A 24795-nucleotide genomic window follows, 5' to 3' on the forward strand; every position below is an offset into this window, starting at 1 on the left:
TAGTGTGGAGGTCTGGAGGTGTGGAGGTCTGGAGGTCTGGAGGTGTGGTGTGGAGGTCTGGAGGTGGGGAGGTCTGGAGATCTGGAGGTCTGGAGGTGTGGTGTGGAGGTGTGGAGGTCTGGAGGTGTGAAGGTCTGGAGATCTGGAGGTCTGGAGGTGTGGTGTGGAGGTGGGGAAGTATGGAGGTCTGGAGGTGTGGAGGTCTGGAGATCTGGAGGTCTGGAGGTGTGGTGTGGAGGTATGGAGGTGTGGAGGTGTGGAGGTCTGGAGGTGTGATGTGGTGTGGAGGTCTGGAGGTGTGGAGGTCTGGAGGTATGGAGGTCTGGAGGTGTGGTGTGGAGGTCTGGAGGTCTGGAGGTGTGATGTGGTGTGGAGGTCTGGAGGTGTGATGTGGTGTGGAGGTCTGGAGGTGTGGAGGTCTGGAGGTATGGAGGTCTGGAGGTATGGAGGTCTGGAGGTGTGGTGTGGAGGTCTGGAGGTATGGAGGTCTGGAGGTGTGATGTGGTGTGGAGGTCTGGAGGTGTGGAGGTATGGAGGTATGGAGGTCTGGAGGTGTGGAGGTCTGGAGGTGGGGAGGTGTGGAGGTCTGGAGGTGTGGAGGTCTGGAGGAGTGGAGCTGTGGAGGTCTGGAGGTCTGGAGGTGTGAAGGTCTGGAGGTGTGGTGTGGAGGTCTGGAGGTCTGGAGGTGTGGAGGTGTGGAGGTCTGGAGGTGTGGAGGTGTGAAGGTGTGGAGGTGTGGAGGTGTCAGTGACTCACATCAGTGGAGTAAGTCCTCTTGGATCCCTTCTTGCCGTGAGCTGTGACCTGCCAGTGTAGCATCCTGCTGTGGGACATGTCTATGAAGAGCTCCCCGTAGGTCCAGCGGACGTACAGAGTCCCATGGTTGTAGTCTACTGACGAGATGTGGGGGGCCTCAGGAGCTGGGGCAGAGCAGGAGGACATGAGGATGTGTGTGGTGCCATGGTGTGTGGTGCCATAGTGTGTGTGGTGCTATGGGGTGTGTAGTGCTATGGGGTGTGTAGTGCTATGGGGTGTGTGGTGATATGGGGTGTGTGTGGTGCTATGGGGTGTGTGTGGTGCTATGGGGTGTGTGGTGCCATGATGTGTGTGGTGCCATGGTGTGTGTGGTGCCATGGTGTGTGTGGTGCCATGGTGTGGGTTTGTGTGTGGTGTGTGTGTGTGTGTGTGTGTGTGTGGTGTGTGTGTGTGTGTGGTGCCATGGGGTGGGTTTGTGTGTGTGTGTGTGTGTGTGTGGTGCCATTGTGTGTGTGTGTGTGTGTGTGTGTGTGTGTGTGTGTGTGTGTGTGTGTGTGTGTGTGTGTGTGTGTGTGTGTGTGTGTGTGTGTGTGTGTGTGATGTGTGTGTGGTACCTGTAACAAAGCTAACAGTAGAGCTGTCACAGCAGCTGAGAGGGGGATCGCCCCACGTCACCATGGTAACACGGAAGTTGTAGTACCAGGCCGGCAACAGATCTGTCACTCTCTGGAGGAGGGAGAGGATGAGAGATGAAGAGGAGGAGGGAGGGAGAAGAGGAGAGAGGGAGAGGAGGAGAGAGGGGGAGATGGAAGGGAGGGGAGAGGAGGAGAAATGAAGAGGAGGAGAGAGGGAGAGGAGGAGAGATGAAGAGGAGGAGTGAGGGAGAGGAGGAGAGAGGGAGAGGAGGAGAGAGGGAGAGGAGGAGAGAGGGAGAGGAGGAGGGGATAGGGAGAGAGGGAAGGGAGGGGAGAGGAGGAGAGAAGGAGAGGAGAAGAGGGAGAGGAGGAGGGGAGAGGAGGAGAGACGGAGAAACTAACAAGACCACAGCTAGCTAGGACACATGCACATGCTACTCTCTGAAGGGGTTTATATTAACAAGACTAGCTAGGACACATGCTAGCGTACTCTCTGAAGTGGTTTCCAGACAATCCAATTTAACTCCTCCTCCACACTTACTGGATTGGTTGAAAAATACAGAAGAGAACCACCCAACAGTTATTGTTTTCTCATCATGATCAGAACGTGAGGCATCCCTCTCAGGCGTTTCTTTTACACCTCCTACGTTATGTTAGCAATGCTCAGAGCCTAGTGGGTCATGTGATCTAAAATAACATAGCATGACTTGTCTGCTAAAACAGGGGACAACCACAGTACCAGACCAGCAACAGATCTGTGTCTCTCTGGAGTAGGGAGGGAGAGATCTGTTAAAACAGGGGACAACCACAGTACCAGACCAGCAACAGATCTGTGTATCTCTGGAATAGGGAGGGAGAGATCTGTTTAAACAGGGGACAACCACAGTACCAGACCAGCAACAGATCTGTGTCTCTCTGGAATAGGGAGGGAGAGAGGGGGAAGATCTGTTAAAACAGGGGACAACCACAGTACCAGACCAGCAACAGATCTGTCTCTCTGGAGTAGGGAGGGAGAGATCTGTTAAAACAGGGGACAACCACAGTACCAGACCAGCAACAGATCTGTCTCTCTCTGGAGTAGGGAGGGAGAGATCTGTTAAAACAGGGGACAACCACAGTACCAGACCAGCAACAGATCTGTCTCTCTCTGAAGTAGGGAGGGAGAGATCTGTTAAAACAGGGGACAACCACAGTACCAGACCAGCAACAGATCTGTCTCTCTCTAGAGTAGGGAGGGAGAGATCTGTTAAAACAGGGGACAACCACAGTACCAGACCAACAACAGATCTGTGTCTCTCTGGAGTAGGGAGGGAGAGAGATGAGAGAAGAGAGAGCTAGAGGAGGGGTGAGCCTAGTGACACAAGTCATCTAACATAAAGTACCACCACAAAACAGTCTGGCTACAACCCTGCTACAGGCAGATAGGTGATTGGCTAAGGCCCTGCTGGCAGGTGATTGGCTGGGTCAGGGTTAGGGCGGGACTAGTTACCACGGATGCGATGACTGAGGCGGTAGCAGCGATCTCGTAGTACGTGGTCCACTCGGAAGCCAGCGTGACAGGGTTGAAGAAGAATGTCTGCAGGACGTACTTCCTGAATGCCACGTGGTACGGTCTCTGCCACGACAGGATGACTGCAGTCGGGCTCAGAGAATACACCACCAGCTCCCGCACTCCCGTTGGCTCTGGAGACAGACAGACAAAACCAGGCAGCCAATCAGAAACAACATCAGGCTACAAACAGCTGAATAAATTCAAAACCAAAGCAACAAGCTGATTCAGCCAATCCATGATTTGATGAACAAGGTCTGTGTTCCAAATACTACACTATTCCCTATGGGCCCTGGTCTAAAGTAGTGCCCTACCCCTATGGGCCCGGGTCTACAGTAGTGCACTACCCCTATGGACCCTGGTCTAAAGTAGTGCACTACCCCTATGGGTCCTGGTTTAAAGTAGTGCACTACCCCTATGGACCCTGGTCTAAAGTAGTGCCCTACCCCTATGGGCCCTGGTCTAAAGTAGTGCCCTACCCCTATGGGCCCGGGTCTACAGTAGTGCACTACCCCTATGGACCCTGGTCTAAAGTAGTGCACTACCCCTATGGACCCTGGTCTAAAGTAGTGCCCTACCCCTATGGGCCCTGGTCTAAAGTAGTGCCCTACCCCTATGGACCCTGGTCTAAAGTAGTGCACTACCCCTATGGGCCCTGGTCTAAAGTAGTGCACTACCCCTATGGACCCTGGTCTAAAGTAGTGCACTACCCCTATGGAACCTGGTCTAAAGTAGTGCACTAGCCCTATGGACCCTGGTCTAAAGTAGTGCACAACCCCTATGGGCCCTGGTCTAAAGTAGTGCACTACCCCTATGGGCCCTGGTCTAAAGTAGTGCACTAGCCCTACATAGGGAATACGGTTCCATTTGAGACACCAGCCCAGGTAGTATAGTGTCTGAGAGACCATGTCTATAATAACAGGTTAGAGACCAGCCCAGGTAGTATAGTGTCTGAGACCAGGTCTATAATAACAGGTTAGAGACCAGCCCAGGTAGTATAGTGTCTGAGACCATGTCTATAATAACAGGTTAGAGACCAGCCCAGGTAGTATAGTGTCTGAGAGACCATGTCTATAATAACAGGTTAGAGACCAGCCCAGGTAGTATAGTGTCTGAGAGACCATGTCTATAATAACAGGTTAGAGACCAGCCCAGGTAGTATAGTGTCTGAGACCATGTCTATAATAACAGGTTAGAGACCAGCCCAGGTAGTATAGTGTCTGAGACCAGGTCTATAATAACAGGTTAGAGACCAGCCCAGGTAGTATAGTGTCTGAGAGACCATGTCTATAATAACAGGTTAGAGACCAGCCCAGGTAGTATAGTGTCTGAGACCATGTCTATAATAACAGGTTAGAGACCAACCCAGGTAGTATAGTGTCTGAGACCAGGTCTATAATAACAGGTTAGAGACCAGCCCAGGTAGTATAGTGTCTGAGACCATGTCTATAATAACAGGTTAGAGACCAGCCCAGGTAGTATAGTGTCTGAGACCAGGTCTATAATAAAAGGTTAGAGACCAGCCCAGGTAGTATAGTGTCTGAGACCATGTCTATAATAACAGGTTAGAGACCAGCCCAGGTAGTATAGTGTCTGAGAGACCATGTCTATAATAACATGTTAGAGACCAGCCCAGGTAGTATAGTGTCTGAGAGACCATGTCTATAATAACAGGTTAGAGACCAGCCCAGGTAGTATAGTGTCTGAGAGACCATGTCTATAATAACAGGTCAGAGACCAGCCCAGGTAGTATAGTGTCTGAGAGACCAGGTCTATAATAACAGGTTAGAGACCAGCCCAGGTAGTATAGTGTCTGAGACCATGTCTATAATAACAGGTTAGAGACCAGCCCAGGTAGTATAGTGTCTGAGAGACCAGGTCTATAATAACAGGTTAGAGACCAGCCCAGGTAGTATAGTGTCTGAGACCAGGTCTATAATAACAGGTTAGAGACCAGCCCAGGTAGTATAGTGTCTGAGACCATGTCTATGATAACAGGTTAGAGACCAGCCCAGGTAGTATAGTGTCTGAGGGACTCACCGATGACTATGATAACAGGTTCGGAAGGAGGACTGATGAGAGGACCGTTAGTATGGTACACCACCACTCTGTACTGGGCACCTGGAGTCAGGTTGGACAGGATGTCACTGGTCGTGTTCTCCTGTAACCAATCACAGGACAGGAACAGGCATCAGGGTGGTTAGTGGTGATAGACTGTATCAGTATATTGATAGGTGGTTAGTGGTGATAGACTGTATCAGTATATTGATAGGTGGTGATAGACTGTATCAGTATATTGATAGGTGGTTAGTGGTGATAGACTGTATCAGTATATTGATAGGTGGTGATAGACTGTATCAGTATATTGATAGGTGGTTAGTGGTGATAGACTGTATCAGTATATTGATAGGTGGTGATAGACTGTATCAGTATATTGATAGGTGGTTAGTGGTGATAGACTGTATCAGTATATTGATAGGTGGTGATAGACTGTATCAGTATATTGATAAGTGGTGATAGACTGTATCAGTATATTGATAGGTGGTTAGTGGTGATAGACTGTATCAGTATATTGATAGGTGGTTAGTGGTGATAGACTGTATCAGTATATTGATAGGTGGTGATAGACTGTATCAGTATATTGATAGGTGGTGATAGACTGTATCAGTATATTGATAGGTGGTTAGTGGTGATAGACTGTATCAGTATATTGATAGGTGGTGATAGACTGTATCAGTATATTGATAGGTGGTTAGTGGTGATAGACTGTATCAGTATATTGATAGGTGGTGATAGACTGTATCAGTATATTGATAGGTGGTTAGTGGTGATAGACTGTATCAGTATATTGATAGGTGGTTAGTGGTGATAGACTGTATCAGTATATTGATAGGTGGTGATAGACTGTATCAGTATATTGATAGGTGGTTAGTGGTGATAGACTGTATCAGTATATTGATAGGTGGTGATAGACTGTATCAGTATATTGATAGGTGGTTAGTGGTGATAGACTGTATCAGTATATTGATAGGTGGTGATAGACTGTATCAGTATATTGATAGGTGGTTAGTGGTGATAGACTGTATCAGTATATTGATAGGTGGTGATAGACTGTATCAGTATATTGATAGGTGGTTAGTGGTGATAGACTGTATCAGTATATTGATAGGTGGTGATAGACTGTATCAGTATATTGATAGGTGGTGATAGACTGTATCAGTATATTGATAGGTGGTGATAGACTGTATCAGTATATTGATAGGTGGTTAGTGGTGATAGACTGTATCAGTATATTGATAGGTGGTGATAGACTGTATCAGTATATTGATAGGTGGTTAGTGGTGATAGACTGTATCAGTATATTGATAGGTGGTGATAGACTGTATCAGTATATTGATAGGTGGTGATAGACTGTATCAGTATATTGATAGGTGGTTAGTGGTGATAGACTGTATCAGTATATTGATAGGTGGTGATAGACTGTATCAGTATATTGATAGGTGGAGATAGACTGTATCAGTATATTGATAGGTGGTTAGTGGTGATAGACTGTATCAGTATATTGATAGGTGGTTAGTGGTGATAGACTGTATCAGTATATTGATAGGTGGTGATAGACTGTATCAGTATATTGATAGGTGGTTAGTGGTGATAGACTGTATCAGTATATTGATAGGTGGTGATAGACTGTATCAGTATATTGATAGGTGGTTAGTGGTGATAGACTGTATCAGTATATTGATAGGTGGTGATAGACTGTATCAGTATATTGATAGGTGGTTAGTGGTGATAGACTGTATCAGTATATTGATAGGTGGTGATAGACTGTATCAGTATATTGATAGGTGGTTAGTGGTGATAGACTGTATCAGTATATTGATAGGTGGTGATAGACTGTATCAGTATATTGATAGGTGAACATAACCGGCCATCAGTAAGGCTTACTTTTCCCATCTCAGTGTTTCCAATGTACTTCTGTTTAAAACACTAGCAGGTTGGGTATAAAGGGTTATGAACAGCTATGTAGACTAGTTATAAAGGGTTGTGACTGCTATGTAGACTAGTTATAAAGGGTTATGAACAGCTATGTAGACTATCAGGTTGGTTATAAAGGGTTGTGAACGGCTATGTAGACTAGTTATAAAGGGTTATGAACAGCTATGTAGACTATCAGGTTGGTTATAAAGGGTTGTGAACGGCTATGTAGACTAGTTATAAAGGGTTATGAACAGCTATGTAGACTATCAGGTTGGTTATAAAGGGTTGTGAAACAGCTATGTAGACTAGTTATAAAGGGTTATGAACAGCTATGTAGACTAGCAGGTTGGTTATAAAGGGTTATGAACAGCTATGTAGACTAGCAGGTTGGTTATAAAGGGTTAGGAACAGCTATAGACTAGCAGGTTGGATATAAAGGGTTATGAACAGCTATGTAGACTAGTTATAAAGGGTTGTGAACAGCTATGTAGACTAGCAGGTTGGTTATAAAGGGTTGTGAAACAGCTATGTAGACTAGCAGGTTGGTTATAAAGGGTTGTGAACAGCTATGTAGACTAGCAGGTTGGTTATAAAGGGTTTTGAAACAGCTATGTAGACTATCAGGTTGGTTATAAAGGGTTGTGAAACAGCTATGTAGACTAGCAGGTTGGTTATAAAGGGTTGTGAACAGCTATGTAGACTAGTAGGTTGGATATAAAGGGTTATGAACAGCTATGTAGACTAGTTATAAAGGGTTGTGAACAGCTATGTAGACTAGCAGGTTGGTTATAAAGGGTTGTGAACAGCTATGTAGACTATTAGGTTGGTTATAAAGGGTTATGAACAGCTATGTAGACTAGTTATAAAGGGTTATGAGCAGCTATGTAGACTAGCAGGTTGGATATAAAGGGTTGTGAACAGCTATAGACTAGCAGGTTGGTTATAAAGGGTTATGAACAGCTATAGATTAGCAGGTTGGTTATAAAGGGTTATGCACAGCTATAGACTAGCAGGTTGGTTATAAAGGGTTATGAACAGCTATGTAGACTAGTTATAAAGGGTTATGAACAGCTATGTAGACTAGCAGGTTGGATATAAAGGGTTGTGAACAGCTATGTAGACTAGTTATAAAGGGTTATGAACAGCTATGTAGACTAGTTATAAAGGGTTATGAACAGCTATGTAGACTAGCAGGTTGGTTATAAAGGGTTATGAAACAGCTATGTAGACTAGCAGGTTGGTTATAAAGGGTTATGAACAGCTATGTAGACTAGTTATAAAAGGTTATGAACAGCTATGTAGACTAGCAGGTTGGTTATAAAGGGTTATGAACAGCTATAGACTAGCAGGTTAGTTAGTCTTACCTCACTGCAGTATGTGTTCTCCATGCGTTGGCTGAGGCTGGGTCGGAGGCAGGTTAGGGACAGGACTGACACCAGGCTGCCGTTGTGGCTCTCAGAGGACAGGGCCCAGGACACCGCTGCAGTACTGGAGCCCAGAAGCCTGATACTGACACCCTGGGGCCGCTCCTGGGGCTGCTCCAGCACCTCTCCACTGGGGCCTGGGGCATTCAATGGTTGTTTTGGGGATTTATTGGACAATTAAAACAATTAAATACAGTAAAACACAGAATTTCAGAGTTAGGATTAGGGTCAGGGTCAGTGTTAGGGTCAGGGTTAGGGTCAGGGTTAGGGTCAGTGTTAGGGTTAGGATCAGGGTTAGGGTCAGTGTTTGGGTCAGGGTTAGGGTTAGGGTTAGGGTCAGGGTTAGGGTCAGGGTCAGGGTTAGGGTCAGGGTTAGGGTCAGGGTTAGGGTCAGGGTCAGTGTTAGGGTTAGGATCAGGGTTAGGGTCAGTGTTTGGGTCAGGGTTAGGGTTAGGGTCAGGGTCAGGCTATACATACTGAGATAGAAGGTGAGCCCTGTATACGCGGTGCTCTCCCTGGCCTCACAGTCTCCTGCAGAGCTCAGTGTGGTGACCTGGACTCTGTAGGTACCAGGCTCTGTCAGCTCCGTGAAGAACTCATGAGTGTTCTCATCCACCGTGGCCGTCTCTGTAGAGTTACCTGAGGACGGGGAGACAGGGCTCAGAGAGGTCGAAACAGCACAGGTCACAGCAGATACCATTCAGCTATTACCTTCATCTGACAACATAGGAGCCCTTACTACAGGAATAATGATCTAGGATCAGGACACAACAGATACCATTCAGCTATTACCTTCAGCTGACAACATAGGAGCCCAGGAATACTGATCTAGGATCAGGACACAACAGATACCATTCAGCTATTACCTTCAGCTGACAACATAGGAGCCCATGAATACTGATCTAGGATCAGTCTTATTCATTATGATCTAAAAGGCAAAAAGTAATTCCAATATCTGCACTTCTTTTCTGAGAGTCTTTGTGAATGTGGTCTTGGTTCTTATTGACCACCGTAGTGGCCTTTAGCTTACCGTCTCTGTAGATGTAGACGTTGAACCTGTCGTATGTGGTTCTTATTGACCACCGTAGTGGCCTTTAGCTTACCGTCTCTGTAGATGTAGACGTTGAACCTGTCGTATGTGGTTCTTATTGACCACCGTAGTAGCCTTTAGCTTACCGTCTCTGTAGATGTAGACGTTGAACCTGTCGTATGTGGTTCTTATTGACCACCGTAGTGGCCTTTAGCTTACCGTCTCTGTAGATGTAGACGTTGAACCTGTCGTATGTGGTTCTTATTGACCACCGTAGTGGCCTTCAGCTTACCGTCTCTGTAGATGTAGACGTTGAACCTATCGTATGTGGTTCTCATTGACCACCGTAGTGGCCTTCAGCTTACCGTCTCTGTAGACGTTGAACCTATCGTATGTGGTTCTTATTGACCACCGTTGTGGCCTTTAGCTTACCGTCTCTGTAGATGTAGACGTTGAACCTGTCGTATGTGGTTCTTATTGACCACCGTAGTGGCCTTCAGCTTACCGTCTCTGTAGATGTAGACGTTGAACCTATCGTATGTGGTTCTCATTGACCACCGTAGTGGCCTTCAGCTTACCGTCTCTGTAGACGTTGAACCTGTCGTATGTGGTTCTTATTGACCACCGTAGTGGCCTTTAGCTTACCGTCTCTGTAGATGTAGACGTTGAACCTGTCGTATGTGGTTCTTATTGACCACCGTAGTGGCCTTTAGCTTACCGTCTCTGTAGATGTAGACGTTGAACCTGTCGTATGTGGTTCTTATTGACCACCGTAGTGGCCTTCAGCTTACCGTCTCTGTAGATGTAGACGTTGAACCTGTCGTATGTGGTTCTTATTGACCACCGTAGTGGCCTTTAGCTTACCGTCTCTGTAGATGTAGACGTTGAACCTATCGTATGTGGTTCTTATTGACCACCGTAGTGGCCTTTAGCTTACCGTCTCTGTAGATGTAGACGTTGAACCTATCGTATGTGGTTCTCATTGACCACCGTAGTGGCCTTCAGCTTACCGTCTCTGTAGATGTAGACGTTGAACCTGTCGTATGTGGTTCTTATTGACCACCGTAGTGGCCTTCAGCTTACCGTCTCTGTAGATGTAGACGTTGAACCTGTCGTATGTGGTTCTTATTGACCACCGTAGTGGCCTTTAGCTTACCGTCTCTGTAGATGTAGACGTTGAACCTATCGTATGTGGTTCTTATTGACCACCGTAGTGGCCTTTAGCTTACCGTCTCTGTAGATGTAGACGTTGAACCTGTCGTATGTGGTTCTTATTGACCACCGTAGTGGCCTTTAGCTTACCGTCTCTGTAGATGTAGACGTTGAACCTATCGTATGTGGTTCTTATTGACCACCGTAGTGGCCTTTAGCTTACCGTCTCTGTAGATGTAGACGTTGAACCTATCGTATGTGGTTCTTATTGACCACCGTAGTGGCCTTTAGCTTACCGTCTCTGTAGATGTAGACGTTGAACCTGTCGTATGTGGTTCTTATTGACCACCGTAGTGGCCTTTAGCTTACCGTCTCTGTAGATGTAGACGTTGAACCTGTCGTATGTGGTTCTTATTGACCACCGTAGTGGCCTTTAGCTTACCGTCTCTGTAGATGTAGACGTTGAACCTGTCGTATGTGGTTCTTATTGACCACCGTAGTGGCCTTTAGCTTACCGTCTCTGTAGATGTAGACGTTGAACCTATCGTATGTGGTTCTCATTGACCACCGTAGTGGCCTTCAGCTTACCGTCTCTGTAGACGTTGAACCTGTCGTATGTGGTTCTTATTGACCACCGTAGTGGCCTTCAGCTTACCGTCTCTGTAGATGTAGACGTTGAACCTATCGTATGTGGTTCTTATTGACCACCGTAGTGGCCTTTAGCTTACCGTCTCTGTAGATGTAGACGTTGAACCTGTCGTATGTGGTTCTTATTGACCACCGTAGTGGCCTTCAGCTTACCGTCTCTGTAGATGTAGACGTTGAACCTGTCGTATGTGGTTCTTATTGACCACCGTTGTGGCCTTTAGCTTACCGTCTCTGTAGATGTAGACGTTGAACCTGTCGTATGTGGTTCTTATTGACCACCGTAGTGGCCTTCAGCTTACTGTCTCTGTAGATGTAGACGTTGAACCTGTCGTATGTGGTTCTTATTGACCACCGTAGTGGCCTTTAGCTTACCGTCTCTGTAGATGTAGACGTTGAACCTATCGTATGTGGTTCTCATTGACCACCGTAGTGGCCTTTAGCTTACCGTCTCTGTAGACGTTGAACCTGTCGTATGTGGTTCTTATTGACCACCGTAGTGGCCTTTAGCTTACCGTCTCTGTAGATGTAGACGTTGAACCCGTCATATGTGGTGGGGGGTCGGGGGGGTAGCCAGCGTAGCTCCAGCAGTATGGGGGGAAAGCGAGTGGGGGTGACGGAGATCTCTGGAGGCAGGCTCATGGCAGAGCCCGGCTCATTGGAGTCCTCATACTCTGGGACCACCGCGTTCACAAACTCCTCCTCTCCATCCGTAGGGGAGGGACTACCGTAGGGCTCCGGCCAATAGGGCTGCGTGGCGGTCTCTTCTTCTGTGTTGTTAGTGTTAGAGATAGAGGTGGCATAGCCTGTCGAGCTGTTGAAGCCCTGAGGGGCGGAGCTGTAGGAGACCTGGGTGGTTCCGCCCACCACCTCCTCTGAGATCACTTCCTGTATCTCCTGGTTCTCCTGTAATTCCTGTTCCTCTATGAGGGGGACATCCCGCGCCCGCCGGAGCGTGTCCTGGGTCACCTCGGAGCTAGGGACCCCCCCTGGTAGCACCCTCTGGCTGAGTGGTACGATCTTATGGGAGATGTTGAGGGGAGGGTTGGGCACTGCAGTGAAACACAAACATTAGTATTAGTTTGCCATCTCCATAGAAATGCTGTTACTAGTGACTAGGGGCGGCAGCGTAGCCTAGTGGTTAGAGTGTTGGACTAGTAACCGAAAGGTTGCAAGTTTGAATCCCTGAAAGGTACAAATCTGTCCTTCTGTCCTTCTGAATGTGTTCTTAACTGACTTGCCTAGTTAAGTAAAGGTAACATAAATACAAAGTTCAATAACAACCTGACTGGTTCAATAACGTTCTCATGGGGGATGTAGTTAGTTACCTGTCCTGTGGGGTATGTAGTATCTACCTGTCCTGTGTTGTGGGGTATATAGTTAGTTACCTGTCCTGTGTTGTGGGGTATGTAGTTAGTTACCTGTCCTGTGGGGTATATAGTATCTACCTGTCCTGTGTTGCCGGGACTCATGGGGTATGTAGTTAGTTACCTGTCCTGTGTTGCCGGGACTCATGGGGTATGTAGTTAGTTACCTGTGTTGTGTTGCCGGGACTCATGGGGTATGTAGTTAGTTACCTGTCCTGTGTTGCCGGGACTCATGGGGTATGTAGTTAGTTACCTGTCCTGTGTTGCCAGGACTCATGGGGTATGTAGTTAGTTACCTGTCCTGTGTTGCCAGGACTCATGGGGTATGTAGTTAGTTACCTGTCCTGTGGGGTATATAGTATCTACCTGTCCTGTGTTGCCGGGGTTCATGGGTATATAGTAGCTACCTGTCCTGTGTTGCCGGGGTTCATGGGTATATAGTATCTACCTGTCCTGTGTTGCCGGGGTTCATGGGTATATAGTATCTACCTGTCCTGTGTTGCCGGGGTTCATGGGTATATAGTATCTACCTGTCCTGTGTTGCCGGGGTTCATGGGTATATAGTATCTACCTGTCCTGTGTTGCCGGGGTTCATGGGTATATAGTATCTACCTGTCCTGTGTTGCCGGGGTTCATGGGTATATAGTATCTACCTGTCCTGTGTTGCCGGGGTTCATGGGTATATAGTATCTACCTGTCCTGTGTTGCCGGGGTTCATGGGTATATAGTATCTACCTGTCCTGTGTTGCCGGGGTTCATGGGTATATAGTATCTACCTGTCCTGTGTTGCCGGGACTCATGGGGTATGTAGTTAGTTACCTGTCCTGTGTTGCCGGGACTCATGGGGTATGTAGTTAGATACCTGTCCTGTGTTGCCAGGACTCATGGGGTATGTAGTTAGTTACCTGTCCTGTGTTGCCAGGACTCATGGGGTATGTAGTTAGTTACCTGTCCTGTGGGGTATATAGTATCTACCTGTCCTGTGTTGCCGGGGTTCATGGGTATATAGTATCTACCTGTCCTGTGTTGCCGGGGTTCATGGGTATATAGTATCTACCTGTCCTGTGTTGCCGGGGTTCATGGGTATATAGTATCTACCTGTCCTGTGTTGCCGGGGTTCATGGGTATATAGTATCTACCTGTCCTGTGTTGCCGGGGTTCATGGGTATATAGTATCTACCTGTCCTGTGTTGCCGGGGTTCATGGGTATATAGTATCTACCTGTCCTGTGTTGCCGGGGTTCATGGGTATATAGTATCTACCTGTCCTGTGTTGCCGGGACTCATGGGGTATGTAGTTAGTTACCTGTCCTGTGTTGCCGGGACTCATGGGGTATGTAGTTAGATACCTGTCCTGTGTTGCCAGGACTCATGGGGTATGTAGTTAGTTACCTGTCCTGTGTTGCCAGGACTCATGGGGTATGTAGTTAGTTACCTGTCCTGTGGGGTATATAGTATCTACCTGTCCTGTGTTGCCGGGGTTCATGGGTATATAGTATCTACCTGTCCTGTGTTGCCGGGGTTCATGGGTATATAGTATCTACCTGTCCTGTGTTGCCGGGGTTCATGGGTATATAGTATCTACCTGTCCTGTGTTGCCGGGGTTCATGGGTATATAGTATCTACCTGTCCTGTGTTGCCGGGGTTCATGGGTCAGGTCGCTGCGTCGGACCAGTGTGGTTCTGTTGACTGTAGCTTCAGAGATCAGCTGGAAGGAGATGTTGCTGTAACACGTCCCAGGGAGCCAGTGTTTAAACACAGTCTTTCCCTTATAGAAGTCTAGAACACAGAACAGTCTTTCCTTCATAGAGGTCTAGAACACAGAACAGTCTTTCCTTCATAGAAGTCTAGAACACAGAACAGTCTTTCCTTTATAGAGGTCTAGAACACAGAACAGTCTTTCCTTTATAGAGGTCTAGAACACAGAACAGTTACTCCTTTATAGAAGTCTAGAACACAGAACAGTCTTTCCTTCATAGAAGTCTAGAACACAGAACAGTCTTCCCTTTATAGAAGTCTAGAACACAGAAGTCTTCCCTTTATAGAAAACTATAACACAGAACATAACAGTCTGCTTTATATAAATTTGAGGACAGAACACATAAGTCTTCAACTTGTGTCTGTGAACAAGAAACATTGAAGTCTGATCGGTGGGCCTGCCCCCAAACATGACCTAATACAGACCTGCTCAACTCAGTCGATCCAACTCAAATAAGTCAACGCTGAACTGTCCAGAACGGGCTAGTCAGCTACACCTGTTGTTCCAGTCTGTCCAGAACGGGCTAGTCAGCTACACCTGTTGTTCCAGTCTGTCCAGAACGGGCTAGTCAGCTACACCTGTTGTTCCAGTCTGTCCAGAACGGGCTAGTCAGCTACACCTGTTGTTCCAGTCTGTCCAGAACGGGCTAGTCAGCTACACCTGTTGTTCCAGTCTGTCCAGAACGGGCTAGTCAGCTACACCTGTTGTTCCAGTCTGTCCAGAACGGGCTAGTCAGCTACACCTGTTGTTCCAGTCTGTCCAGAACGGGCTAGTCAGCTACACCTGTTGTTCCAGTCTGTCCAGAACGGGCTAGTCAGCTACACCTGTTGTTCCAGTCTGTCCAGAACGGGCTAGTCAGCTACACCTGTTGTTCCAGTCTGTCCAGAACGGGCTAGTCAGCTACACCTGTTGTTCCAGTCTGCCGAGAACGGGCTAGTCAGCTACACCTGTTGTTCCAGTCTGTCCAGAACGGGCTAGTCAGCTACACCTGTTGTTCCAGTCTGTCCAGAACGGGCTAGTCAGCTACACCTGTTGTTCCAGTCTGTCCAGAACGGGCTAGTCAGCTACACCTGTTGTTACAGTCTATCCAGAACGGGCTAGTAAGCGACACCTGTTGTTCCAGTCTGTCCAGAACGGGCTAGAAAGCTACACCTGTTGTTCCAGTCTGTCCAGAACGGACTAGTCAGCTACACCTGTTGTTCCAGTCTGTCCAGAACGGGCTAGTCAGCTACACCTGTTGTTCCAGTCTGTCCAGAACGAGCTAGTAAGCTACACCTGTTGTTCCAGTCTGTCCAGAACGAGCTAGTCAGCTACACCTGTTGTTCCAGTCTGTCCAGAACGGGCTAGTCAGCTACACCTGTTGTTCCAGTCTGTCCAGAACGGGCTAGTCAGCTTCACCTGTTGTTCCAGTCTGTCCAGAACGGGCTAGTCAGCTACACCTGTTGTTCCAGTCTGTCCAGAACGGGCTAGTCAGCTACACCTGTTGTTCCAGTGTGTCCAGAACGGGCTAGTCAGCTACACCTGTTGTTCCAGTCTGCCCAGAACGGGCTAGTCAGCTACACCTGTTGTTCCAGTCTGTCCAGAACGGGCTAGTCAGCTACACCTGTTGTTCCAGTCTGTCCAGAACGGGCTAGTCAGCTACACCTGTTGTTCCAGTCTGTCCAGAACGGGCTAGTCAGCTACACCTGTTGTTCCAGTCTGTCCAGAACGGGCTAGTCAGCTACACCTGTTGTTCCAGTCTGTCCAGAACGGGCTAGTCAGCTACACCTGTTCTTCCAGTCTGTCCAGAACGGGCTAGTCAGCTACACCTGTTGTTATAGTCTGTCCAGAACGGGCTAGTCAGCTACACCTGTTCTTCTAGTCTGTCCAGAACGGGCTAGTCAGCTACACCTGTTGTTCCAGTTTGTCCAGAACGGGCTAGTCAGCTGCACCTGTTGTTCCAGTTTGTCCAGAACGGGCTAGTCAGCTACACCTGTTGTTCCAGTCTGCCCAGAACGGGCTAGTCAGCTACACCTGTTGTTCCAGTCTGTCCAGAACGGGCTAGTCAGCTACACCTGTTGTTCCAGTCTGTCCAGAACGGGCTAGTCAGCTACACCTGTTGTTCCACTCTGTCCAGAACGGGCTAGTCAGCTACACCTGTTGTTCCAGTCTGTCCAGAACGGGCTAGTCAGCTACACCTATTGTTCCAGTCTGTCCAGAACGGGCTAGTCAGCTACACCTGTTTTTCCAGTCTGTCCAGAACGGGCTAGTCAGCTACACCTCTTGTTCCAGTCTGTCCAGAACGGGCTAGTCAGCTACACCTGTTGTTCCAGTCTGTCCAGAACGGGCTAGAAAGCTACACCTGTTGTTCCAGTCTGTCCAGAACGGGCTAGTCAGCTACACCTGTTGTTCCAGTCTGTCCAGAACGGGCTAGTCAGCTACACCTGTTGTTCCAGTCTGTCCAGAACGGGCTAGTAAGCTACACCTGTTGTTCCAGTCTGTCCAGAACGAGCTAGTCAGCTACACCTGTTGTTCCAGTCTGTCCAGAACGGGCTAGTCAGCTACACCTGTTGTTCCAGTCTGTCCAGAACGGGCTAGTCAGCTTCAACTGTTGTTCCAGTCTGTCCAGAACGGGCTAGTCAGCTACACCTGTTGTTCCAGTCTGTCCAGAACGGGCTAGTCAGCTACACCTGTTGTTCCAGTCTGTCCAGAACGAGCTAGTCAGCTACACCTGTTGTTCCAGTCTGTCCAGAACGGGCTAGTCAGCTACACCTGTTGTTCCAGTCTGTCCAGAACGGGCTAGTCAGCTTCACCTGTTGTTCCAGTCTGTCCAGAACGGGCTAGTCAGCTACACCTGTTGTTCCAGTCTGTCCAGAACGGGCTAGTCAGCTACACATGTTGTTCCAGTCTGTCCAGAACGGGCTAGTCAGCTACACCTGTTGTTCCAGTCTGTCCAGAACGGGCTAGTCAGCTACACCTGTTGTTCCAGTCTGTCCAGAACGGGCTAGTCAGCTACACCTGTTGTTCCAGTTTGTCCAGAACGGGCTAGTCAGCTACACCTGTTGTTCTAGTCTGCCCAGAACGGGCTAGTCAGCTACACCTGTTGTTCCAGTCTGTCCAGAACGGGCTAGTCAGCTACACCTGTTGTTCCAGTCTGTCCAGAACGGGCTAGTCAGCTTCATCTGTTGTTCCAGTCTGTCCAGAACGGGCTAGTCAGCTACACCTGTTGTTCCAGTCTGTCCAGAACGGGCTAGTCAGCTACACCTGTTGTTCCAGTCTGCCCAGAACAGGCTAGTCAGCTACACCTGTTCTTCCAGTCTGTCCAGAACGGGCTAGTCAGCTACACCTGTTGTTCCAGTCTGTCCAGAACGGGCTAGTCAGCTACACCTGTTGTTCCAGTCTGTCCAGAACGGGCTAGTCAGCTACACCTGTTGTTCCAGTCTGTCCAGAACGGGCTAGTCAGCTACACCTGTTGTTCCAGTCTGTCCAGAACGGGCTAGTCAGCTACACCTGTTGTTCCAGTCTGTCCAGAACGGGCTAGTCAGCTACACCTGTTCTTCCAGTCTGTCCAGAACGGGCTAGTCAGCTACACCTGTTGTTCCAGTCTGTCCAGAACGGGCTAGTCAGCTACACCTGTTGTTCCAGTCTGTCCAGAACAGGCTAGTCAGCTACACCTGTTGTTCCAGTCTGCCCAGCCAGAGGCCTCACCTTTATAGAGCATGGATCTCTGCTCCCGGCCCTCTGCATAGCTGATGTTGACCCGACTGAAGACGTTGTTCTCTGGGGAGCTGATCTCAAACACCACACCTGTCTCTGGAGCCTCTGGGTAGTCTGTGATCACCACACTGTCCACCGGACGCGGCTCTGCAGGGGGACAGACGGACAACAGATACACCATCAGGCCTGACTGACTACCTGGTCAGGGGCACAACAACCACCACAACCTCCACAGTGAAGAATGGGAAATAATTATAGAGATGACTAACAAACACAACAAGTCACGCACATAGTGTATCTATGAGAGAACAAATACTGATCTTAAGCAAACTCTATTGAGCTGGATTCAGGACAGTTGGACTTGGACCAGGTCTTCCCCTATCTGAATACTTACTGGTGAGAACAGATATAGTCTGGATGGACTTGGACCAGGTCTTCCCCTATCTGAATACTTACTGGTGAGAACAGATATAGTCTGGATGGACTTGGACCAGGTCTTCCCCTGTCTGAATACTTACTGGTGAGAACAGATACAGTCTGGATGGACTTGGACCAGGTCTCCCCCTGTCTGAATACTTACTGGTGAGAACAGATACAGTCTGGATGGACTTGGACCAGGTCTCCCCCTGTCTGAATACTTACTGGTGAGAACAGATATAGTCTGGATGGACTTGGACCAGGTCTCCCCCTGTCTGAATACTTACTGGTGAGAACAGATATAGTCTGGATGGACTTGGACCAGGTCTCCCCCTGTCTGAATACTTACTGGTGAGAACAGATATAGTCTGGATGGACTTGGACCAGGTCTTCCCCTATCTGAATACTTACTGGTGAGAACAGATACAGTCTGGATGGACTTGGACCAGGTCTCCCCCTGTCTGAATACTTACTGGTGAGAACAGATACAGTCTGGATGGACTTGGACCAGGTCTCCCCCTGTCTGAATACTTACTGGTGAGAACAGATATAGTCTGGATGGACTTGGACCAGGTCTCCCCCTGTCTGAATACTTACTGGTGAGAACAGATATAGTCTGGATGGACTTGGACCAGGTCTCCCCCTGTCTGAATACTTACTGGTGAGAACAGATATAGTCTGGATGGACTTGGACCAGGTCTTCCCCTATCTGAATACTTACTGGTGAGAACAGATACAGTCTGGATGGACTTGGACCAGGTCTTCCCCTGTCTGAATACTTACTGGTGAGAACAGATATAGTCTGGATGGACTTGGACCAGGTCTTCCCCTGTCTGAATACTTACTGGTGAGAACAGATATAGTCTGGATGGACTTGGACCAGGTCTTCCCCTGTCTGAGCAGCAGGCTAACGGTGTAGCAGAGTCCGTGGTGGGAGGAGTTAAAGACCAGAGGTGTCGCGGTGGGGTCGGTCAGGTTCAGGAATGGTAGCAGGTGGGTTCGGGGCTCGCCCATCACCCGGGCAGCATACCCCGTCACGTTCTCCCGCAGGTCAGATGGCTCCAGGGTCACTACGATCCAGTCCTCCTCTTTAACTGACACCTGGAAGGACACAATGGTCTAGAGGAGAGAGAGAGAGGAGAGAGAGAGAGAGAGAGAGAGGAGAGAGAGAGGAGAGAGAGAGAGGAGAGAGAGAGGAGAGAGAGAGAGAAGAGAGATAGAGAGAGAGAGGAGAGAGCGAGAGAGAGAGAGGGAGAGAGAGAGCAGAGAGAGAGAGAGAGAGAGAAAGAAAGAGAGAGAGAGGGGGGAGAGAGAGAGGGCTGTTGAGTCTCGAGAAATGGAGCAATAAGTTCACATCATCATCAGATCGCTGCTCTAACAGTTTGACTTCTCCAGACCACCTGACCTACAGAGACTAGTCAGTGTGTCAGTACAGGACATGTTGAGTTCCCTTCTTTATAAGCATGCTGAAAGTCTGTTGTTCATTTGTTTGCAGAGGAATTTGGTCAAATGCTATTTTCTCCAACAGTTTGCTAAGAGCTGGCAGCAAGCTGATTGGTCTGCTGTTAGAACCAGTAAAGGCCGCTTTACCACTCTTGGGTAGTGGAAGGACTTTGGCTTCCCTCCAGGCCTGAGGACAAAGACTTTCCTCTAGGCTCAGATTAAAAATATGACAGATAGGAGTGGCTATAGAGTCAGCTACCATCCTCAGTAGCTTTCCATCTAAGTGGTCAATGCCAGGAGGTCTGTCATTGTTGATCGAGAACAACATTTGTTCCACCTCTCCAACACTAACTTTACAGAATTGTAACTTTCAATGCTTTTCTTTCATTATGTGTTTTATTATGTATGAATACAATGGTTCACTGTTCGTTGTTGGCATTTCCTGCCTACATTTGCCAACTTTGCCAATTAAATAATCATTAAAATAATTGGCAACATCAAATGGTTTTGTGATGAATACGCCATCTGATTGGATGAGATGGCTTATACAGAGTGCGGAGAGTGACCCCTCAGGGTCAGATTAATAAAGATCTACTCTGGGGAGAGTGACCCCTCCGGGTCAGATTAATAAAGATCTACTCTGGGGAGAGTGACCCCTCAGGGTCAGATTAATAAACCTCTACTCTGGGGAGAGTGACCCCTCAGGGACAGATTAATAAAGATCTACTCTGGGGAGACTGACCCCTCAGGGTCAGATTAATAAAGATCTAGACCCCTCAGGGTCAGATTAATAAAGATCTACTCTGGGGAGACTGACCCCTCAGGGTCAGATTAATAAAGATCTACTCTGGGGAGAGTGACCCCTCAGGGTCAGATTAATAAAGATCTAGACCCCTCAGGGTCAGATTAATAAAGATCTACTCTGGGGAGACTGACCCCTCAGGGTCAGATTAATAAAGATCTACTCTGGGGAGAGTGACCCCTCAGGGTCAGATTAATAAAGATCTAGACCCATCAGGGTCAGATTAATAAAGATTACTCTGGGGAGAGTGACCCCTCAGGGTCAGATTAATAAAGATCTACTCTGGGGAGAGTGACCCCTCAGGGTCAGATTAATAAAGATCTAGACCCCTCAGGGTCAGATTAATAAAGATCTACTCTGGGGAGACTGACCCCTCAGGGTCAGATTAATAAAGATCTACTCTGGGGAGAGTGACCCCTCAGGGTCAGATTAATAAAGATCTAGACCCCTCAGGGTCAGATTAATAAAGATTACTCTGGGGAGAGTGACCCCTCAGGGTCAGATTAATAAAGATCTACTCTGGGGAGAGTGACCCCTCAGGGTCAGATTAATAAAGATCTACTCTGGGGAGAGTGACCCCTCAGGGTCATATTAATAAAGATCTACTCTGGGGACAGTGACCCCTCAGGGTCAGATTAATAAAGATCTACTCTGGGGAGAGTGACCCCTCAGGGTCAGATTAATAAAGATCTACTCTGGGGAGAGTGACCCCTCAGGGTCAGATTAATAAAGATCTACTCTGGGGAGAGTTACCCCTCAGGGTCAGATTAATAAACCTCTACTCTGGGGAGAGTGACCCCTCAGGGTCAGATTAATAAAGATCTACTCTGGGGAGAGTGACCCCTCAGGGTCAGATTAATAAAGATCTACTCTGGGGAGAGTGACCCCTCAGGGTCAGATTAATAAAGATCTACTCTGGGGAGAGTGACCCCTCTCAGGGTCAGATTAATAAAGATCTACTCTGGGTAGAGTGACCCCTCAGGGTCAGATTAATAAAGATCTACTCTGGGGAGAGTGACCCCTCAGGGTCAGATTAATAAACCTCTACTCTGGGGAGAGTGACCCCTCAGGGTCAGATTAATAAAGATCTACTCTGGGGAGAGTGACCCCTCAGGGTCAGATTAATAAAGATCTAGTCTGGGGAGAGTGACATTACATCCTGGTCCTCAGAGAACCACTACAGGTAAACATTACATCCTGGTCCTCAGAGAACCACTACAGGGAAACATTACATCCTGGTCCTCAGGGAACCACTACAGGTAAACATTACATCCTGGTCCTCAGAGAACCACTACAGGTAAACATTACATCCTGGTCCTCAGAGAACCACTACAGGGAAACTTTACATTCTATCTCTACCCCAGAGAACTGGGAAGTCTCTACAGTCTCTGCAGTTTGACAAGTGGTTCCTCCATGTTTATCCTGCCTCCCCCTCTCAGTAGCTCTGTTCTATCTCTACCCCAGAAGACTGGGAAGTCTCTACAGTCTCTGCAGTTTGACCAGTGGTTCCTCCATGTATATCCTGCCTCCCCCTCTCAGTAGCTCTGTTCTATCTCTACCCCAGAGAACTGGGAAGTCTCTACAGTCTCTGCAGTTTGACCAGTGGTTCCTCCATGTATATCCTGCCTCCCCCTCTCAGTAGCTCTGTTCTATCTCTACCCCAGAGGACTGGGAAGTCTCTACAGTCTCAGCTGTTTGAGCAGTGGTTCCTGTCTTCTCCCTCTGTGTTCCTAGATCTGGTCCAGGGCCAATCAGCTTCAGTGATCAGACGCCTACTGACGGTTAGTCTCACTGAGAGACAAAGGCAGAGAGGAGAAGAGACAGATGTTGAGACGGAGGCAGAGTGGAGAGGAGACAGAGGTTGAGACAGAGGCTGAGAGGAGAGGAGACAGAGGTTGAGACGGAGGCAGAGTGGAGAGGAGACAGAGGTTGAGACTGAGGCTGAGAGGAGAGGAGACAGAGGTTGAGACAGAGGCTGAGAGGAGAGGAGACAGAGGTTGAGACGGAGGCTGAGAGGAGAGGAGACAGAGGTTGAGACGGAGGGTGAGAGGAGCTGCATTATTCCTCCACAGAGTCTGTCAACAGAGAGTTTCATTCCCAGCCTTCCCTTTCCTGGTCAGAATCTCATTAGTCTCACTGCAGGGTGTCTATCTGCCCTCCTACCACTTCCTTTCTGTTCTGCCAAGACTGACGCCATCCTGCTCTCCTTCTGCCCCCCTTCACTGCCCATCACTGCTGTCCTGCCAGGGCTTCTGCCCCCCTTCACTGTCCATCCCTGCTGTTCTGCCCCCCTTCACTGTCCATCCCTGCTGTTCTGCCAAGGCTTCTGCCCCCCTTCACTGCCCATCCCTGCTGTTCTGTCAGGGCTTCTGCCCCCCTTCACTGCCCATCCCTGCTGTTCTGCCAGGGCTTCTGTCCCCCTTCACTGCCCATGCCTGCTGTTCTGCCAAGGCTTCTGCCCCCCTGCTGCACATCTTACACCCTGCAACCCCCTGCCCCCTCCCTGCCCCCCTGCTAAACCAGGGGTCACCTTGCTGCCCCCTAACTACCGGCCCAGCAGCCTCGGTTGTAAAAGGCCAACTTAACATGATAACAGCAGAGAAGAGAAACTCTGGCAGTCCAGCTGCTGTTCACGTTGAGGTTTCTGATTCTGATCACATCTTCCTTCCTGTGGCCTCCGAGCCCCGCCCTGAACACCAGATCACCATGGCAACGTCTCAGAGCCCTGGCCTGTGGACCAGATCACCATGGCAACACATCCCTTACCTACCTCCTCTGCCATAGAAGGAAGAGAGATACCGCCACACTGTCTATCTGGATGGACTAGAAGTTTACAGCAATGCTTTTTCAGGAAATAGACTATACAAGTACTCTGTCAACTACTTCCTTTGTCATAGGATCCCAGCCTGGGTCTGTATCAACTACTTCCTCTGTCATAGGATCCCAGCCTGGGTCTGTATCAACTACTTCCTTTGTCATAGGATCCCAGCCTGGGTCTGTATCAACTACTTCCTCTGTCATAGGATCCCAGCCTGGGTCTGTATCAACTACTTCCTCTGTCATAGGATCCCAGCCTGGGTCTGTATCAACTACTTCCTCTGTCATAGGATCCCAGCCTGGGTCTGTATCAACTACTTCCTCTGTCATAGGATCCCAGCCTGGGTCTGTATCAACTACTTCCTCTGTCATAGGATCCCAGCCTGGGTCTGTATCAACTACTTCCTCTGTCATATGATCCCAGCCTGGGTCTGTATCAACTACTTCCTCTGTCATATGATCCCAGCCTGGGTCTGTATCAACTACTTCCTCTGTCATAGGATCCCAGCCTGGGTCTGTATCAACTACTTCCTCTGTCATAGGATCCCAGCCTGGGTCTGTATCAACTACTTCCTGTGTCATATGATCCCAGGGGTCTTCATGCCTCTGCCTCACTGCAACGTCACCACTGTCTGTTGGCTTGGGTGTTCCTGTAGTTATAGCAACGTCACCATTGTCGGTTGGCTTGGGTGTTCCTGTAGTTATAGCAACGTCTCCACTGTCTGTTGACTTGGCTGTTCCTGTTGGCTTGGGTGTTCCTGTAGTTATAGCAACGTCTCCACTGTCTGTTGGCTTGGGTGTTCCTGTAGTTATAGCAACATCTCCACTGTCTGTTGGCTTGGGGTTGTAGAGTTCTAGAATCATGGTGGTGGTTCTACAGTTCTAGAGGGATGGGTGTTGTAGAGTTCTAGAATCATGGTGGTGGTTCTACAGTTCTAGAGGGATGGGTGTTGTCGAGTTCTAGAATCATGGTGGTGGTTCTACAGTTCTAGAGGGATGGGTGTTGTCGAGTTCTAGAATCATGGTGGTGGTTCTACAGTTCTAGAGGGATGGGTGTTGTAGAGTTCTAGAATCATGGTGGTGGTTCTACAGTTCAAGAGGGATGGGTGTTGTAGAGTTCTAGAATCATGGTGGTGGTTCTACAGTTCTAGAGGAATGGGTGTTGTAGAGTTCTAGAATCATGGTGGTGGTTCTACAGTTCTAGAGGGATGGGTGTTGTAGAGTTCTAGAATCATGGTGGTAGTTCTACAGTTCTAGAGGGATGGGTGTTGTAGAGTTCTAGAATCATGGTGGTGGTTCTACAGTTCTAGAGGGATGGGTGTTGTA

General features: G+C 48.4%; 1 protein-coding gene across 1 annotated transcript in view; it reads right to left on the reverse strand.

Annotated features, from left to right (window-relative positions):
* The window catches only part of LOC110512574 (receptor-type tyrosine-protein phosphatase O), a 92964-nt gene that overhangs the window by 45168 nt on the left and 23001 nt on the right, over positions 1–24795 (reverse strand). The window contains exons 2-11 of the mRNA XM_036956784.1: positions 19253–19526; positions 17982–18137; positions 14162–14314; positions 11685–12221; positions 8820–8981; positions 8283–8479; positions 4981–5101; positions 2881–3074; positions 1371–1482; positions 757–920 (exon numbers count right to left, since the gene is read on the reverse strand). Coding sequence (XP_036812679.1) covers positions 757–920; positions 1371–1482; positions 2881–3074; positions 4981–5101; positions 8283–8479; positions 8820–8981; positions 11685–12221; positions 14162–14314; positions 17982–18137; positions 19253–19526 — 2070 coding nt within the window. The remainder of the gene's footprint in view (positions 1–756; positions 921–1370; positions 1483–2880; positions 3075–4980; positions 5102–8282; positions 8480–8819; positions 8982–11684; positions 12222–14161; positions 14315–17981; positions 18138–19252; positions 19527–24795) is intronic.

The sequence above is a fragment of the Oncorhynchus mykiss genome, chromosome 21 (genome assembly GCF_013265735.2).
Source record: "Oncorhynchus mykiss isolate Arlee chromosome 21, USDA_OmykA_1.1, whole genome shotgun sequence".
Classification (NCBI taxonomy): Eukaryota; Metazoa; Chordata; class Actinopteri; order Salmoniformes; family Salmonidae; genus Oncorhynchus; species Oncorhynchus mykiss.